This window comes from Pristis pectinata, chromosome 11 (assembly GCF_009764475.1).
Source record: "Pristis pectinata isolate sPriPec2 chromosome 11, sPriPec2.1.pri, whole genome shotgun sequence".
NCBI classification, from domain to species: domain Eukaryota; kingdom Metazoa; phylum Chordata; class Chondrichthyes; order Rhinopristiformes; family Pristidae; genus Pristis; species Pristis pectinata.
The window spans coordinates 15179128-15198285 of NC_067415.1; the positions used below are offsets into that span (position 1 = coordinate 15179128).

At 43.3% G+C, this 19158-nt stretch overlaps 1 protein-coding gene across 1 annotated transcript in view; it reads left to right on the plus strand.

Annotated features, from left to right (window-relative positions):
- Window positions 1-19158, plus strand: part of gabrb3 (gamma-aminobutyric acid type A receptor subunit beta3) — a 244824-nt gene that overhangs the window by 186350 nt on the left and 39316 nt on the right. Inside the window, exon 5 of the mRNA XM_052025918.1 lies at window positions 14651-14733. Within this exon, the coding sequence (XP_051881878.1) occupies window positions 14651-14733 (83 nt within the window). The remainder of the gene's footprint in view (window positions 1-14650; window positions 14734-19158) is intronic.

Genomic DNA, 19158 nt, shown 5'->3' on the forward strand with positions numbered 1-19158 from the left:
CTTTGCATTATGGAAATTGTCATAAATCAGTCATTAATCAGTTCATTGTAACGCGTTACCTCCCCACCCCGTACTTCTGTTCTTCTGCTCCACAACCCTTGGAGATGTCCTACACTTGCAGTCCTGGTCTACTGTATAATTTATTACTTCACCACTGGAGGCTAAGTGCTTCACCTTATTGTCTTTATATCATTGATGGTGACCGCACCTTCAGCTGCCGAAGTCCTAAGCTCTAGAGTTCCTTCTTCATCTCTCCCTTCTTTGAGACTTCTCCTTAAAACTACTGCTCTGACCATGCTTTTGCCTGTCAATCTTCCTTTGTTTGTTTAATATCACCATTTCCAGTGGCCCAAGATGTTTCTGTTGGAGGTAAGTTGTTGTTTTGATAACCTTCACTTGGGCATTTTGCTGCCACTCTTGAAGTGTCATCCTCTGCAGAGCCAGCGGATGAAGCATGCAGAGACATACAGTGAATCGGATGAAACACGATCTGTGAAGTCATTTATGATAAATGGAAAGAGCAAAGTATTTTATTTCGTCTTCTTAACCTCTACAGTTTTTGAGCAAACAGTGGATAAACGCTCCCATACATTCGGTTTCATTGATATTATTTCACTGAATGATACAAATAATGAGTCGATATTCTTTCCCGTTTGCTACTGGTGACCAAAGGTAAATTTCTACCCGTACCACCAGGCTCAAGAACAGCTTCTATCTGCTGTTATCAGACTCTTGAACAGATCTCTTGTACGATAAAGATGAACTCTTGATCTCTCAGTCTACCTTGCCATGGCCCTTGCACTTTATTTGTCTGTCTGCCCTGCATTTTCTCTGTAACTGTAACACTATATTCTGCATTCTGTTTTTCTTTTCCTTTTGTACTGCCTTGATGTACTTATGTATTGAATGATCTGTCTGGGTGGCATGCAGACAGAAGCTTTTCACTGTATCTCGTTCAGTACATGCAACAACAATAAACCAGTTACCCATCACCAATTACCCCCACACCCATGGACTTCGGAGGCTGTGACTCAGCACCACCTTCTTAAGGACAGTTCTTGATGGCAATAAATGCTCTCCTTGCCAGCAATGCCCTCAACTCTCTCAACTGGATACATTGAAAGAAAATTATCTCATACTGCTCAGGGTTTAGTTGAATTGATTTTTCGGTGACTTTCCATCAAGAGAGCCCTCCCCTGCTGGCTGTCAGCAGATACGCCAAGTAGAAGGTCCTCCCTGGCTCAATCGACCTTCTTTCCATCCACAAACTGTACAGGCACTTCCGGTGAGGTACAGCAAACAGGTCTGCTTTACTGCTTCCCTGCTCCCGGGGGCGCGGAGCAGAGGAATTAGTCTTTGATCTCCAGCACTAAGTAATTGCATATTAGCTGCCAGTTGCATTCTCTACACATTCACCCTCATTGACTTCAAAGGATTGGATGTTGGGAGGTGAGCAATCTAGCAGCTACTACCCACACATTTAGCATCTACCATGAGTGAGACATTCCGGATTCTGATTGTGGACACCCTAATTGCAGAAATAGGAAACTATCCGCATTACTGCCCAATCCCAATCTCACCGGCAGCATCTTCTGATCGGAACAGAAACTATCCCCACTCTCCCTGTGCCCACCCCTGCCCACCCCCTTTCCTCCTCCCCCCAGATGGTACTTGTATCACTGCACCAGATGGTACTTGTATTCTCATGGCTACAGACAAAAATACAACAATGCAGGGCAACGATGTGTGGAAGAAACAAAAAATAGGCACGAAATGACGTTCGTCATTTTACTTGCATTTTACAAATAAACAAATGATTTAATGTCTGACTCTTTCAGCAGGCCTGAAATCGTTACATGGGGTAGCTGAATGGTGTGTTAACATCCATTCCCTACAGTCATTTTTTAAGTAGACTTCATCAGCAGTGTTCATTTTTTATGCATGCTGTAGCTTTAATCCATGTTCATGTACCTTTGGCACAAATGTGTTTTTCTTTAATTATTTACTAATCAGAATAATATATGACTGACTGCTGCTTTAGGGCTATCACTCAGAGTATGAATGATGTAATTTCTAGATTGTTTCTGCTTGCTTTCTGTGGTTGGCTGTAAAAATTGGAAATCCCCATATCTTTATTGATGCAATATTGAAGAAAGGAAATAAATCCAATGTCTGGATAATGATTTGAAAGCACGAGATAAAAGTAAAGTGAGGAAATATTTAAGTGCAGTCTGCATAGATTATTTCCTTTGTGTAATCTTCATTTCATAGCTTGCAGTCTCTGATCACCCGAGTCTTTTCAATATGCATTTGTAAATATTCTTCTGAATGTGACCCAGCAAAGCCCTAGGTTGTGATTGCTGATCTTAGGAAGAGTGACAATGAGGCATCTGAAATTATCCTCAGCCCGGTGGCCTGAGGAAAGGTGAACATTGGCAAGGTTCCTGCCTCTGACTTGTTAGCCGGCAGAGGCACTTGCTGGAAGAGCAGCGAGACAATTTTCAAGTGAAAATACAGGGCAAGGATGCCATGGGATCACCGATTTAGTATGCTTCCAATGTTACTCGCCATTAAATGCAAATCAAAATGCTGCAGGTGCTGAAAGTCTGAAATAAAAATAAAACAGAGATTGCTGGAAACACTCAGCAGGTCAGGCAGCATCTGTAGAAGGAGAAACAGAGTTAACATTTTAGGTCAAAGACCTTTCATCAGAACTGGGACGGGAAGAAAACAACCTCTTTCCCAATTCTGATGAAGGTTCTTTGACAAAATATTAACCGTATTTCTCTTTCCACAGAACAGCACTCCTAAATTTGCAAACTTGAACCTAAGATGACAAGAACAGCAGGTGCAAGTCATGGGAATAGGTGGCTTTGAGGAGAGTCTGGATCCAGCTGGATTTGTTTTCCCTGGCACGTAGGAGGCTGAGCAGTGATCTAATGGAGGTATTCAACATTATGAAGGAGCTAGATAGGGTAGATAGTAAAAATCTTTCTCCCATGGTGTGGATGTCTAAGATGGGGGCATTGGTTTAAGGTGAGAGGTAAAAGGTTTAGTTGGGATCTGAGGGAGAATTTTTTCATACAGAGGGTGGTTGAAGTCTGGAATGCACTGGCCGAGGAGGTGCTTGAGGCAGAGACTCTCACAACATTTTAGAATCACCTAGACAGGTACTTAGATCGCCAAGGCAAAGAAGGCTGCAAACCTAATGCAAGTAAATGGGATTAATGTAGATAGGTACAATGGCTGGTTTGGACCTGGTTGGCCAAGGAGCTTGTTTCTGTGATGTATGACCCTATGATTCTCTATGAGATGCTGCCTGAGAATTTCTAGCATGTTCTGTTTTTACTTTTTTCAGTGAAGGCCACTGCTATTAGGTGACTCATGGGGACTCACCACTCAAACTTCCAAAAAATGCCAGCTTGTATTTAGGTACTGGAGAGCTGTTGGCTGATATAACTGTATGAAAACACGAGTCCCCATCTTCAGCAGGTGAGAGGGAAAAGGGAAACAGAAATCCATCAAGAGTTTTTAATGGGAGTTAGGCAGAGGTGCATAGGGGAGTACATTTAATTCCAAAGCTGGTGTAAAAACTACATGGCAATCAAATATTTATTGCCTTTTTAAACCAACTCTTCAACTTACTAGTCCCAAAATAGACCTACTGTGTCACCATCATTACTGCTTCCCTAGAGGTCTCGCTAATGATGTCACTGGAGCCAGCTGATTGGCTCCAGTCATTTGAAGGGGAAATTTGCAAATTCACACAGGCTTAGCATGAAAATGAGAAGCTCCATAGGATTCACATCCAGTTGCATTTTTTTTCCTTTTTGCACCTGGGGCGCATGCATGATAGTTTATTGTACGATACACTCCTGGGTACATTATTCTGTCAGCACAACTGATAATCAGTCTCTGTGTGAGTATCCCCAGATTCATATTACAGTTTTGAAATTTCACTCAGCAGTGCAGAACAACAACAACAATTTGGATTTATATGGAGTCTTTAATGCAGCGAGGTGCCCCAAATAACATTATCAAAGCATGTTTAATTTCAAGGTATGAAGGAGATGTTGGGGCAGATGACCTGAAGCTCAAAGAAGGAGATGAGATTGAAAGGAACATCTTAAAGAAGGAAGAGGGATTTAGGGGGTGAGCATCCCAGAGGCCAAAGCCTTGGCAACCAAAGACATGCCACCAGTGGAGGAATTAAGTTTGGTGGCAATCAAATCTGGAGAAAATTAGAGATCTGGAGAAACAAAACCAAAGAGAGATTTGAAAAAGAATAGGAATTTTAAAGTTGAGATCTACAGTACATCAGGAGCCAAAGAAGATTAGCAAGTACATAGGTAATGGGTCATAGAGTAGAGTCATAGAGTTATCTAGCATGGAAGCAGGCCCTTCAGCCCAACGCCATGGTGACCTAAGCCCATCTAAGCTAATCTTCTTTGCCCACATTTGGCCAATATCCCTTTAAACCTTTCCTATCCATGTACCTGTCCAAGTGTCTGTTGAATGTTGTTATTGTAATGACTCAACCACTTCCCCTGCAGCCCCCTTCCACATATATACATCACCCTCTGCCTGAAGCAGTTACCTCTCAGGTCCCTTTTAAATCTTTCCCATTTCACCTTAAACCTATGCCCTCTAGTTTTTGATTCCCTTTTCACTGCGGAAATGACTGTGCATTCACCCTATCTATGCCCCTCATGATATTATACACCCTTATAACTTCACCGCCTCAGTCTCCTACCTTCCAAGGAATTAAAGTCCTAGCCTGCCCAACTGTTCCCAAAAACTCTGGCCCTTGAGTTCTGGCAACATTCTTGTAAATCTTCTTTGCACTCTTTCCAACTTAATGATGTCTTTCCAACTTAATGATGTCTTTCCCATAACGGGAACCAAAATTGTACACAATTCTCCATGTGCGGCCTCTCCAATGACTTGTACAACTGCAGTGTCCCAACTCCTATACTCAATGCATTGACTGATGGAAGATCTCCTTCACCACCTATGACACCACTTTCAACGATCTGTGTACTTGTACTTCTAGGTCCCTCTGTTCTACTATACCCCCCAGGGCCCTACTGATCACTGTACAGGTCCTACCCTCCTTTGACTTCCCAAAAATGCAACACCTCACACTTATCTGGATTGAACGCCCAATTGCCATTCCTCAGCCCATTTACCCAGCTGATCAAGGTCCCTCTGTAATTTTTGGAAAACCTTCTTTACTGTCTATGACACCACCTTATTTTAGTGCCATCTGCAAACTTACTAGCAGTGCCTTGTGCATTTTCATCCAAATTGTTTATATAAATAACAAACAAGAGCAAGGTGAACAGGACTCTGTGTTAGTGAATTAGAACAAGGGAATTTTAGCAACGATGTGGGTGAAGGTTTCAGAAGCAGATGAATTGAATCAGATATAGAGTTGGACGATATTATGGATTTGAGGTAAGCAGCTTTGATGATGCTGTAGCCACATGATCTGAGGCTTATTTCTGATATAACATTGAAGAAGTTTCCAGGGAAAGTGATGGATTTGGTGAATCAGAGGTTTTCATAATATTTAGTGGGAGGAAATTTCTGCACATCCTGGAGTGTGGAACACATGGAAATTGACAGTGTTTCCAATGATTTAGCCAAGTGGCAATTGTAGATGAGGTGTCGAAAGGTGCAAGTATGGATGCCTGAGAAACAGCAGAGGGAAGGGTGAAGAGAAACTGCAGATGCTGGAATCCAGAAGAAAAGGGTCCTGACCCGAAACGTTGACCGCCTGCTTTTCTCCACGGATGCTGCCTGGCCTGCTGAGTTCCTCCAGCATCATTGTGTTTTTTGAGGGAAAGGTGAAGGTCCAGGAAGAGAAACCTTTTGCTGGTGATTCTCTGGCTATGGCTGGTTGGATAAGAATGGAGTCAGCACAGCTCCAGTTCCACTAATCTGGATAATGGTGGAGAGGAGTTGGAGGAGGATGATGTTGTCGACCATATTAAAGGCTGCAGATAGGTTGAGAAAGGCAAGGGATGGCTGACCTTTGTCACAATTACATGGGATGTCATTGTGACTTTGTTAAAAAGGCATTTTGGTACTGTGGCAGAGACAATGGCTGGTGAATGTCGGATGTGAGCACATCAAATTTGGAAAGGTCAACATGTCTGTATTGCAAATATGTGTTCTGGACTCGAGGAGAAAACTTCTAATTTCATTGAGGTTGTTTGTGATAAACCACAGCAAAAGTGTGATGCTTTATGGCAAACACCAACCAACTCTTGCAGGGGGAAAATATATCTCCACCGCTGTTTATTACTTTTCCATTCCAGTCCTCCAGCCATTGATTCCCACTACGTTCCATGAGCCAGGAAAACAAGGGTCTTGGAAACTGATTATCATTAACTCTGCCAACTGATTATAACTAGAGAGGAGCGGGGAGAGGGAGCACGGTCCTTATTTTTCTTGTCTTTAGGCACCCCACCCAAAGGCTACCTGCCCAGAAACCCAAGAGCTCCAAGGTTTTAACCCCCGCTCTCATTTTCAAATCCACTCCTAAATTTATGAAAATGTGTTCCTGGAAGACATTTCATTAAGCGTAACTTCATCAATTGAGAAAGCTGGGCGAAAGGGGTATTTTTGGTACAGTGCGCTCAAAGGGCAGAGTGTGCCACACTATTCTTTAAGTGAAAAATAGATTTATAAATTAATGACACATTGTCTAAAGTATCAAAAGGATTATAATGAGCATCGATAAATCACGGAATACCTGTAAATGTCTGGAAAGGGTCCCAGCAGAAGAACGTAAGAAGAAACAGGTGTAGGCATTCAGCCCATAGAGTCTGTCCCACCGTTCAATGGACCATGGCTGATCTACCACCTCAACACTGGTTTTCTGCTCTGCCCACTATATAGAACATAGAACAATACAGCACAGAACAGACCCTTCAGCCCACAATGTTGTGCCGACATAGCTATTCCCTCCTGCCTACAGAATGCCCATATCCCTCTCTTTTCCTCTCATTCATGTGCCCATCCAAACCCTTCTTGAAGCCCCCAATGAGTTTTCCTCCAGCACCCTATCAGGCAACGCATTCCAGTCATCCACCACTCTGTTAGTAAAAAAAAGTACCCCTCACGTCTGTTCTGAACCTACCCGTCTCTCACCTTAAATGCATGCCCTCTGGTATTGGATGGCTCAATAATAGGAAAAAGATATTGCTTGTCCACCCTCATAATTTTATACACCTCCGACAGCTCCTCAGCCAGCGAAAAGAGCCCAAGTTTGTCCAGCCTCTCCTGATAGCACATGCCCTCTAATCCAGGCAGCATGCTAGTAAACCTCCTCTGCACCCTCTCTAAAGCCTCGACATCCTTCCTATAGTGAGGTGACCAGAATTGCACGCAATTCTCTAAATGCGGCCTAACCGGAGTTCTATATCTCTTCCTTCCCCTAATATCCAGAAATCATTTGATCTCAGTTTTGAATGTATTCAGTATTTGTGCCTTCAGCATAAAGAATGACTAAGATTTATATTCCTTTCAGTGAAGAAATTTCTTGTCATTTTAATAAGTAAGACTGCAAACCCAAGTTCTAGATGACTCAGTCAAAGGAAACATCCTCTCTGTTTTTGCTTCGCTGATCCTCCTAAAAATTTTACATATTTCAGTACGTTCATCTCCCATTCTTCCACACTTTAAAGAATAGGGGCTGGGCCTACTCAGTGCTTCCTCATATGACAGACCTGCCATCTCAGGAACCAGTGCAGTAAATCATTGCTGCACCCCCTCTACAGAAAGTCAAAGTCAAATTTATTGTCATGTGCTCAAGTACATATATGTACAGATGCACTGAATAGCTTACTTGCAGCAGCATCACAGGCACATAGCATCGGATAAGCAGCATTCACAAGAAGATCATAAATTGAACACAATTTTTACAGGAAAGAGCACAATTAGAAGACAAAAAAAACAAAGTCCATTTTAGTGTAAAGTGTATGCCTTTTCACTTGAAGAGCCCAAGTACTCCAGGGATACTCTCACCAAGGTCCTATCCAACTGTAGTGAGCTGCCTTTGCTCTTGTACTCAAATCTTATTGCAATAAAGGCCAGCATACCTTTTGCCTGCTTAACTGCTTTCTACACCTGTGCATTAGCTTTCAGTGACTTGTGTACAAGCTGCCTTTGAACATCAACATTTTCTAGTCTTTCACCATTTTAAAAAATCCTCAGAATTTCTGTTTTCTTCCACTGAAGTGGGTAACCTCACATTTTTCCACATTGTACTCCATCTGCCTTGTCACTTCTCACTCACTCAGCTTGTCAACGCCAGCTTTGCATTCTCATCACCACTCGCATATCAACTTAACACCAGCGTGACAAGCAAATCACACTGCATTATAAACAAGTCCTCATGACCTGTACATGAGATGTGAATGACATAATTCTATTACTGGCTCCAACTGCCTTCCTCTCAGCCAGTAATTATTCTTGCCGACATTTGTTGAAGATGCCAAATTCAGATCTCCAGCTCATTAGGCCTTCAATGACTTCAGGAAGTTGTAATAAATGTTTCATGAGCCATCAATACTTCACATGTTGCACATGCTGAGTACAACCTTAAACACCAGCAAGTGCTGTTGAAAACAGATCCAAATCAAGGTTACTTTATCGATTTAAGGAAGCTGTTAGCAGATGTTGTTACGCAAAGCAGTTGGGTGAATTTACTTATTACGGCACAGAGGGAGGCTGTTCAGCCCACTGGATAGATGCTGGATTCCAGCAGAGCAATCCCAGCATTCCCATTCCCCTGTAACATTCCCTCTCGAATGGCCATCAATCCCTCTTTGATTGATTCACCAGATCCCACTTAACTTCCACTAAGGGATGCAGGAGGAAATAGAGTACCCGGGGAAACACACATGGATGCTTCAAACAGACCAACCCACTGACAGCAAAGTTCAAGTCACCGTCACTGGGTTCATTTATTTAAATTTGGAAACTATTTGGAAATTATTTTTACATGCAGATTGAAGGAGCAGGAGTAGGCAATTTGACCCCTCAGGCCGATTCTGCTCATGTCCATTTTCTTGCCCATCCCGACAACTTTTTATTCATATGTGAGTCCAGGGATTTAATCTTGAAAATAGTCAATAATTTGAGGGCAGATAGTCCCGAAGATTTATAACTTTGTGTGTAAAGAATTTTTCCTTGTTTAAGTGTTAAATAGTTGATCCCATATCCTGGGATAAAAATGGTGGTGCAGTCAGCATCTGTGAAGAGAGAAACAGAGTTAATGATTCAAGTTAATGATCTGGTGAATGGTCATTGACCTGAAACATTGACTTTCTCTTTCTGAGCACAGATGTTGCCCAGCCTGCTGAGTGTTTCCAGCATTTTTCAATTTGTTTCAGATTTCCGGAGTCTTTTCCTTTGCTCTGATTCTAGAATTCTAGCTGGAGCAAACAGCCTTTTGGCATCGACAGGTCAATCCTCACTGAATCTCTCAAGCAGTCAGCGAGTCTGAACTACAAGCATAGCACTGCAAGCTTGCTTGGACCCTCAATAGAAATCAAAGTGGGGGATGACAGGATGGGACGCTGGACCCCTCGGTAGAGGAATCATCTGCAGTGAAGCAGTTTCTCACCAGGGTCAGCAGGCATCCTGTCATCTCCAAAGATCCATGGGGCTGATTTGTGGAGCCTGTACTGGTGGTTCCATAGGGATCCACTGGCAATCGAGCTGTTCCATCACACACAAGGTCCTGAGGGGTCTTGGCAGTGTGGACATGGAGGGGATGTTTCCTCTTCTGGGAGGATCTAGGGATCATTTTTAAAAATAACGGGTGATTCATTTAAGATAAATGAGATGACTTGTTTTCTCTTGGGCAGTCTTGAGTCTTCTAAGCACCCTGAAAGAGTTTTTGAATGTGTTTTTAAGGCAGAGTTCAATAGATGCTTGTTAAGTAAGGGGGCAAAAGGTGACTAGATGGGAATGTAGAGTGAAGGTTACAATCAGATCAGCCCTGATCTTACTCAGTGGCTCAAGGGGTCTATTGGCCTCTTCCTGGTCCTTTCGTATGCACTTTATTTGGCTGGTCCTTGGTATTATGGATTCTGATTTCATTAAGAAGCCTATTGATGTGTTTTCTGCTCCTAATTCATGTGTTTGTATATTCAAAAATGCTGGGCTTGCATAAACCCAGTGTAAATCCGGGATTACTGAACGTCTGGCATTGCCACATCCATCACTCTACTGCAGTGTTGTATTTCACGTGGCATCCAGGGGCTATGAGTCGATGGCAACGTTTCCCAGCGTTATGCCAAGGATTCTGTCTCTCCCATTAGTGTGGACTTGGTGCCATTCTTATCAACCACCCATTCTAATCCTACATTAATCCCATTTGTTGTTCTCTCCACATTCTCATTAATTCCCCTCAGATATTCTATCATTCACCTCCGCAACAGGGGCAATTTACGGTGGCTGATTAACCTACCATCCTGCACGTCTTTGGGATGTGGGACGAAACTGGAGCACCCAGAGGAAACCCAGGCGCTGACGTGAGGGTCCAACAAACTCCACGGACACAGCAGCAGAGGTCAGGACTGAACCTGGGTCTCTGGTACCTTGAGGCAGTGGCTTTACTAGCTGTGCCACTGTGCCACTCAATAAAAGCACATCTCCACACCCTCATTTCTTTTCTCAGTGATTCTCTCCAGCTCACATGTGCTCCACATCCTTTGCATTTTGGACCCACTCACAATCACAGATATCTTCAAGGAATCCTCCAGTCACTGTTGTTGCCGTATCCAGAGACCATTACTTAATGCCATCCCTCAGCACATGAACACTCTTGCCTTCTCTCTCCAGCAGCACCAATGCACACGATAGCAGCAGCATTTTAAACAGCAACAGTAAAAATGTTACATCTAACCTGTTGTTTGGCAACCTCTTGCAGTCCTTTGATAAGCAGCTGAAGAATTTGAACACTGCATGGTTATTTAAATCAAAAAGGCCCAGAAATAAGCTTCGGGCCTCCAGGTTGAACACAGGAAAGGGCATGTAGCTGTTTAAGGTGCATGCACATTATCAAGGGTGAGTGAGACACAGCAAGGAATTCTAAAATTTTGGACCATCCAGCAGAAGTAGCTCGTATACGGAGTAAAATGCAATTCAATGGTTTTACTGGGAAGTGAAATTATCACGGCATTTGTAGAAGAACTCCAGTTGTATTTGCAGAATCCATACTATGTATGGAGCCTTTGCCCAAAGCATTGTGGAGACCGGTTCACAACCAATAATAGCAGTAAGGAGAGGATGGACAAACTTGCGTTGTTTTCTCTGGAGTGTTGGAGGCTGAGGGGGAGATCTGATAGAAGTTTACAAAGTTATGAGAGGCATAGATGGGGTAGATAGTCAAAATCTTTTTCCCAGGGTGGAAGTGTAAAATACTAGAGGACATAGTTTTAAGGAGAGAGGGGAGAAGTTTAAAGGAGATGTGTGAGGCAAATTTTTACATAGAAAGTGTTAGTGTAAGTGGTTTTACATAGAAAGTGTTTCATAGAAAGTGTACTGCCAGGGGAGGTGGTAGAAACACATGAGATAGTGACCTTTAAGAGGAATTTAGACAGACCATGCAGGGAATGGAGCGATATGGATTATGTGCAGACAGATGGGAGTAGTTTAACTTGGCATAATGGTCACTCCAGACATTGAGGGCCGAAGGGCTGGTCCCTGTGCTGTACTATTCTATGTTAAATAAATTTGTTAAGTTAGGCATGCACACTCTGTTTGTAAGACCATGATTGTAGTCTCCATAATCACCGGCCAGGGAATGATTTAGCCATGTACAGCCATGGCTGGGCTTTTCAAACTGTATTCAATTTTCCCACAAAGTATCTTTCTTCATTTGAGTGTTTTTTTAGCTTCAAAACAAGTTTCTTGCCTGACCAATAATCTAAATTACAAACAATCTAAATTAAAACTTAAAAGATTGTCTTCCTCATCCAAGCTGCACTCCTGTCTGATCTGTTCCAGAAGAAATCAAGCTTATAATGGACTCTGTTCCCTCTCTCTTCTTTCAGGGAAATTGGATATTAGCATTCAAATGAGGGACAGATAGTCAGGGTGGACAGATCCCCTGACAGCTCACTCACCTGACTTGTGAAGGGCCACTTCAGGCAGACAGGTCCAGGAGCAGTTCAACATGGAGGCCCCTTGACTGGCCTCTCACTTCCCTCCATTCTAACCTCGTCCCCTGTGCTGGGTGCTCAAAGGTCAGGAGCAGGAGGTCGAAGTGCAGTGCTGCCAGAATTTGAGGGCTAGCCCCAAATGAGTGTTCTGTAACGTCTTTCAGCCTGCATGTGTAATGAAGACATTAGTCCATTTGAAAGAAACTGCAAACAACCTGTGAGTCCGTGAAATTCTGGATTACAGTATCGAATGGAACATAGCACTGAAGCTTAAAAAGATCAGTCCATTTTGGAATGGAAATCATGAACTGTGTTTACGCCAAACAATCTGCTGGAGGAACTCAGCAGGTCGAGCAGCATCTGTGGTGGGAAAGGAATTGTTGATGTTTCATGTCAAGACCCTGTATCAGGACTGTGAATGGAGAGGGGAGGTGGCCAGTCTAAAGAGAAGAGGGGGAGTGGCCCAAGCTGCGGTGGAGTGAAAGATGATGGGCAGGGGAGGGGAGTGGGGGTGGAGCTGGGAGACAGTGGCAGGTGGATGATAGAAGGAGGCAAACAAAGAGGAAAAGAAATGAGAGGCAGATGGAGCGAGGTGGGGAGGGGGGAAGGTTGGAGGCAGCTGCTGGAGGGAGATAAGTAGGAACACAAAGGGATTCCACTGCTGGACTCTGATAGGTAAAGGAGGTGAGAATGGGAACCATTAGGGGAGAGGTGAATGGCAGATTGGAACTCCTTCTCCTGGTAGGTCATCTCCTTTACCTTTATCCCTCTGTCCTGATGCAGGGTCTCAACCTGAAATGGCGACAATTTCTTTCCTCCCACAGATGCTGCTCAAGCCGCTGATATCTTCCAGCAGGTTGTTTGTTGCTCCAGATTCCAGCATCTGGAGAGTCTTCTGTCACTATGTCTGCTCTAACTGGTGAACTTGAAGCAACCAAATATATTTCTGAAGGTTGTGGCATCCAAATTTACTGGATTATGCACTGCTGTGTGTTTCACTGTTCGACACAAATGAATCAGCTTTGTTGCTTTCAGAGCATTTTCCCAGAAACAGATAATTATTCCACTTGCCTCAGCTGAGAATAAAGCAAAGGAGAGGAGTTCTGAAGACAACAACAATGCAGTTTAGTATATTTTAGACATTTGTCACTTCTACGCATGATTAAACAGCCTCCTTTTAGATTTAAGAGTGCACTTGTCATAATCATGGTCAAATCCAGGCAGATGCAAATGACGTCAAGAATACATCTGACGTTGATCCAACTTGGTGAATCATTGGAAGATCAGGTCACTGTGATCTCTAAGTGATTCACCCATCAATAGGAAACAGAGTCTGGTACCTCTCAAACAACCTGTTTTTGTAAAATACAAACCCATTGGGCCGCATAGGATAACAGTGAAGGAGTGTTTGTCTAAAGCTATTCTGTTGCCTCTTTCGCTAAGCTGTTGATATGATGGAAACTGTATTGAACTAGACTGAGGAGTTTCAGACAACAGTGTGGCACATCACAATTTCCAGACCATTGACTGCAAAGTCTGCTTACAGGCTTTATTTGTGAGTAAAGAACCAAGTCTCACAGTGCAGTGAGAGATCGCTGATAACAATCCTTGTGTAAAACCATAGACTGGAGGTTCAAGTCTGCCAGAGTTACGCAAGTTGGAAAGATACAAGGAGCTTCAATCTTCTGTGCTCCCGGGTGCAGTAGATGTCGATGCAGCTGGTTCCGCAGCCTGCCATACAATGAGGCCTGTTCTCACATCATCCTGGTTGAGCATTCTGGTCCCTCAGTGAATTCACCCCTCACTATGTCTGTAGGCTCCTCCTGCCCTAAACCTCTTTAGGTATCTGTGTTTCTCCAAATCTGGTTTCTTATGCATCCCCATTTTTAAACACACCACAAATTTCCAATTAGTCCCTGTCATTACATCTTCCTGCTTCTTCCCTCCGTTAAGGCACTCCTTTCAGCTCCCGTCATTCAGCAAGCCTCGAATGATCTGCTCCATTATACGGCTCACCAAACCTGCACCGACCGTCAACCACCTATTCACGCTAATCCTACATTAATCCCATATTTTTATATTCTCTCCACATTCTCATCAACTCCTCCCAGATTCGACCACTCACCTACAGACTATGGGCAGTTCACAATGGCCAATTAGCTGATCAGCCTGCATGGGGATGTGGGAGGTAACGCACACACTCGCAGGGAGAACATGCAAACTCTACCCAGAGATCACCCAAGATTAGGATTGAAACCCAGTCTCTGGTGCCGTGAGCAGCAGCTGTGTCACTGTGTCTCCCGAGAGCCCGAAGAGGAGCAGGTCACACAGCTTTCTGGGAGCTGACGGGAGGAAGTCTCAGGGGAACAGTGATGAGAATTAGGAGGAGCTGACATCTTGCAAAGATAATCGGGGGGAGAAAAAAAGCAGCTCTCCTGTTGACCTTTTCTTTCTTTGCTTTGATGCAGAATCACAACAACAGCTGCATGTATGATGGATCTGCGGAGGTACCCACTGGATGAACAAAACTGCACTCTGGAAATAGAAAGCTGTGAGTACTTTCAGCAGTCACTCCCCAGCGGTGAAACATTCTCATCTGTTAGTGTGATACCAAGCAATCGGCTCTCCCCTATCCCCAGGAAAAAAATTATTCTGTATTTTAACAATATTTCTTTCACTATAAAGAGCCTGTTTTAGTGTCTCTTTTAAAAGCATGATTTTAATGTTTTAATGTGTGAACCCTCTCTCCACCTGGGAAGGTTACAGCTGAGAATCAGAAAGCATTAAGCACTTCATCATTCCTGTTTGATTAGGCAGTGGCCTGATGCTTAAGTATAACACTGGACAAATGATGCTCAAATTTTAATCAGATTCAGCCTGAATGAAGCAAACACTGGGATGCGGTTTGTTCTCTGTGCTTTATTATGGATGACTTTACATGTCGCAGGAATCTCCCCAGGCTCAGGCAGGGACTTACTTGGCAGTCAGGAGTCTAAGGCCAATGTCAGCACTTTGTCGAGATCCATGTGCTCTTCGGTCCATTGTTTTAGCACAGGATGTTACATTCAATTCCATACAGAGCTAATAGGGGACATTTAAACTGGAGAGAGGGGAATCAGGAGATGGGAAGGCTCTTTGACAAACACAAAATACATCAAGTCATCAGCAGGGAAACAGGCCCTTCAACCTGCAGAGTCTACACCAACCATCAAGCACCCATTTATACTAATCCCATTTTATTCTCTCCACATTCCGAACAACTCCCACCAATACCACCTCTCACCTACACACTAGGGGTGATTTACAGTGGTAATTGGTTTGTTATTGGTACATGTATCGAGATACAGTGAAAAGCTTTTGTTTGCATGCCATCCAGACAGATAATTCCATACATAAATACAACAGGCTGCTAGTAAAGGAAAAATAAAACAGCATGCAGAATATCGTGTTATAGTTACATGGAAAGTGCAGTGCAGGTAGACAAATCAAGTGCAAGGGCCATGATGAGGTAGACTGAGAGATCAAGAGTTCATTTTATTGTATAAAAATTCTGTTCAAGAGTCTTATAACAGCAGGGTAGAAGCTGTCCTTCAGCCTGGTGGTACGTGTTCTCAAGCTTTTGTATCTTCTGCCTGATAGAAGGGGCAAGAAGAGAGAATGACTGAGGTGATTCTTCCTAGTACTCTTCCAAAGCTAATTCATTGGGTGAGGAAAATCTTGATTATGTTAGCTGCTTTCCTGAGGCAGTGGGAAGTGTAGACAGAGTCAATGGAGGGGAGACTGGTTTTTGTGATAGACTGGGCTGCATTCACAACTCTGCAATTTCTTGTGGTCTTGGGCGGAGTAGTTGCCATACCAAGCATCTGGATAGGATGTGACAAATTAACCTACCAGCCCACACATCTTTGGGTCTCAGGTGGAAACCAGAGCATCCAGAGGAAACCCATATGATCACAGGGAAATCATACACAGCACCAGAAGTCAAGGTTGAACCCAGGTCACTGAAGCTGTGAGGTAGCAGCTCAGCTAGCTGCACCTCCATAAGTGCCCAAATTATTCAAGGTAATGACCCAGAATTAGCTTGGAGAGTAACACCTGACTTAAAGTGCTCAGCATCAGCTGGGGTGTGAATAACTCAGCCAGCAAGAACAAAGTCAGCAGGCATAGTTTTTTATCTGTACTGATTCCTTTTATTTGGTGTCAGATCTGGACTGTCCATGCTTGATCTTAATGGAACATCCCATGAAATAGGAGGGTTTTTTTCCACAGCAATAAAGAAGAAATCAAAGGATAAAGTGATCTCACTTCAGCACTTGATGGAGGAGGTTATGACAGCCCCTTGTGGATTGTCAGGAATTGTTTGAGTGAAGGGTTGGAGTCTTAACCAAAACAGAGGGCAGTACTGTAGTGTGGATAGTGGCAAATGATTTATAGATTGGATTTGTTATTTATTTCACTGTAATTATGGTTACTTCTAGCTTCTTTACCAAATGGAAATATTCCCTTCTCATCAATTCTATTCATAATTTAAAGAGTAGTTACAAAGAACACGGTCAATCAATGAATTGGAGGTATGGGGAGTGGAGTTGGAAGTGGTGCATGTGATTCATAGCAAACAGTAAAGCATGATCAATTTACTCAGTAAATAGTCTGTTTAAAAAGGGGAAGAAACAGAAACTACAGCAACTTCTCCCAATAAAATCAGGGCAATTTATTCAGAAAAATGTAATCAGTGGAGGAAAAGTACATATACATTTTGTGGCATTTCAATGGTATACAAACAGGGGGGAGTAGCTCTGGGAGTTCTCAACACTGATTCCAGATCTCATGATGTTTCAAAGCAAACATGGGAAGGAAGCTGTCTCCTGATTACCAATTGGCATCTTTCCTGACTCAATGAATTAGCTTTGGAAGAGTATTAGGAAGAACCACTGAAAGTAATAAGGTCACAGAATCTAATCTAGCAACTTTTAAGTGTCTTTGACCACTGACCGATCTGGCCAAGTCCTGAAAAACACAGTGGCACAGCCATGAGAGCCGCCGCCTCATAGCACCAGAAACCCAGGTTCAATCCTGATCTTGGGTGCTGCCTGTCTAGAGTTTGCACATTCTCCCAGTGACTGTGTGCATTTTCTCCAGATACTCAAGGTTCCTCCCACGTCCCAATGATGTGTAGGTTTGTAGGTTAATTGGCCACTGTAAATTGCCTCTAGTGTGTAGGTGAGTGGTAGAATCTGAGGGGAATTGATGAGAGTATGTGGAGAATAAAATTGGGATTAATGTAGGTTGAGTTTAAATGGTTGGTTGATTGTTGGGCCGTGGTGCAGACCTGGTGGGCCGTATCTGTCTATGACTCAGTAGTTCACCAATAGCTGGATTTTGTTTTGCCAGGAGCACTCAGCTCCAGACTTCATCACAGCCTTCGTCCAAGCAGCTGAATTCCAGTGGTGAGGAAGAATGATTGTACTGAACATCAAGGCAGCATTTGAGTGAGACTGGGATTGAGGAACTCTGATACTGTGTTTACAAGAACAGGTCAGAGGCGGGACTTTCTGTGGTGACCAACTTGACTCTTGAAATCTCTGCAAGGCACAAATCAAAAGTGTGATGATACCATATCTGCTTGCCTGGATGAGTATAGCTCTGAAAAGATAAGATTTCTTTATTAGTCACATGTACATTAAAAAAAAAGTGAAATGCATCTTCTGTGTAGAGTGTTCTGGGGGCAGCCCGCAAGTGTCGCCACACTTCGGGTGCCAACATAGCATGCCCACAACTTCCTAACCCGTACGTCTTTGGAATGTGGGAGGAAACCGGAGCACCTGGAGGAAACCCATGCAGACACGGGGAGAATGTACAAACTCCTTACAGACAGCAGCCGGAACTGAACCTGGGTTGCTGACGCTGTAGTAGCATTACGCTAACTGCTACACTACTGTGTCTGAAGCTTGAAGCCATCCATATCAAAGGAGCTTGTTTGATTCATACCCCATTCATCATCCTAAACATTTATTTGCTCCACTAGCAGCACATTAAATCTTCAGGATATATACCAGTCACGAAATACAATGCTGTTACTTTCCTAGGTTACTCAAACACCTCCCAAACACATTTCCTCTACCATCAAGAAGACACAGGCACTCGGTGCACATTAACGCCTCCTCCTCCAGGTTTCCCCTGTCACAAACTATCCTGATTAGGCAATATCTCGCCATCCCTTCATCCTCACTGGGTCTAACTTCTGGAACCTCTTATCCATCAAAATGGCACAAGTACCTCCACAAGAGGACTGCAGTGATTTGAGGAACCATCAACTTTCAAGAACTCTTAGGGGTGGATAATAAATGCTGGTTTTGCAAATGATACATACATCCTAAAAATGGCATTTCAAAATAATCATCGCATCTCTGCCTGGCTATAGCCTTGCCCTCTGTCAAGTCACCTTGGTTTTCAAATGATTAAAGTGCCAACCTCCTCATCTTTGCCAGCTGAGTGTACACTCAGTTTTAGGGAACCCATTCTTGAAAATGATTTTTTTCTTCCACTTTTTCCGATATTTTCATGTTCTTTCAGGGGGTCATTTAGATTTCCGTAAAACTAAAAAGGTATGAAATGATTGACTTTGCACTCCATTACAGCATAAGTATTATTACCTTTAGGGATGCCTTGGAAATCAAATGCTATTAGTTGAGAAGGTGTGGAGTTCTGTATACCTTTGTGAACTGTGTTTAAAGCCATGTCAGAAAGTCTTTTCTCTCTGTTGTGAGGACACAATGCACCTGATGATTCTGGATAGCGTAAATACAGTTGTTTCCAGCTACAGATTCACCTCAGAGATCTGCTTATATATAAAACTAAAACTCAATCTGAAGCCAATACTTTCACAGCAATACAAACCCCAACCCACACTTGAGTACTTGCAATTAATTCCCACACCCAACTCAATCCCACCCAAATGCGTTTCCAGATGGGGAAG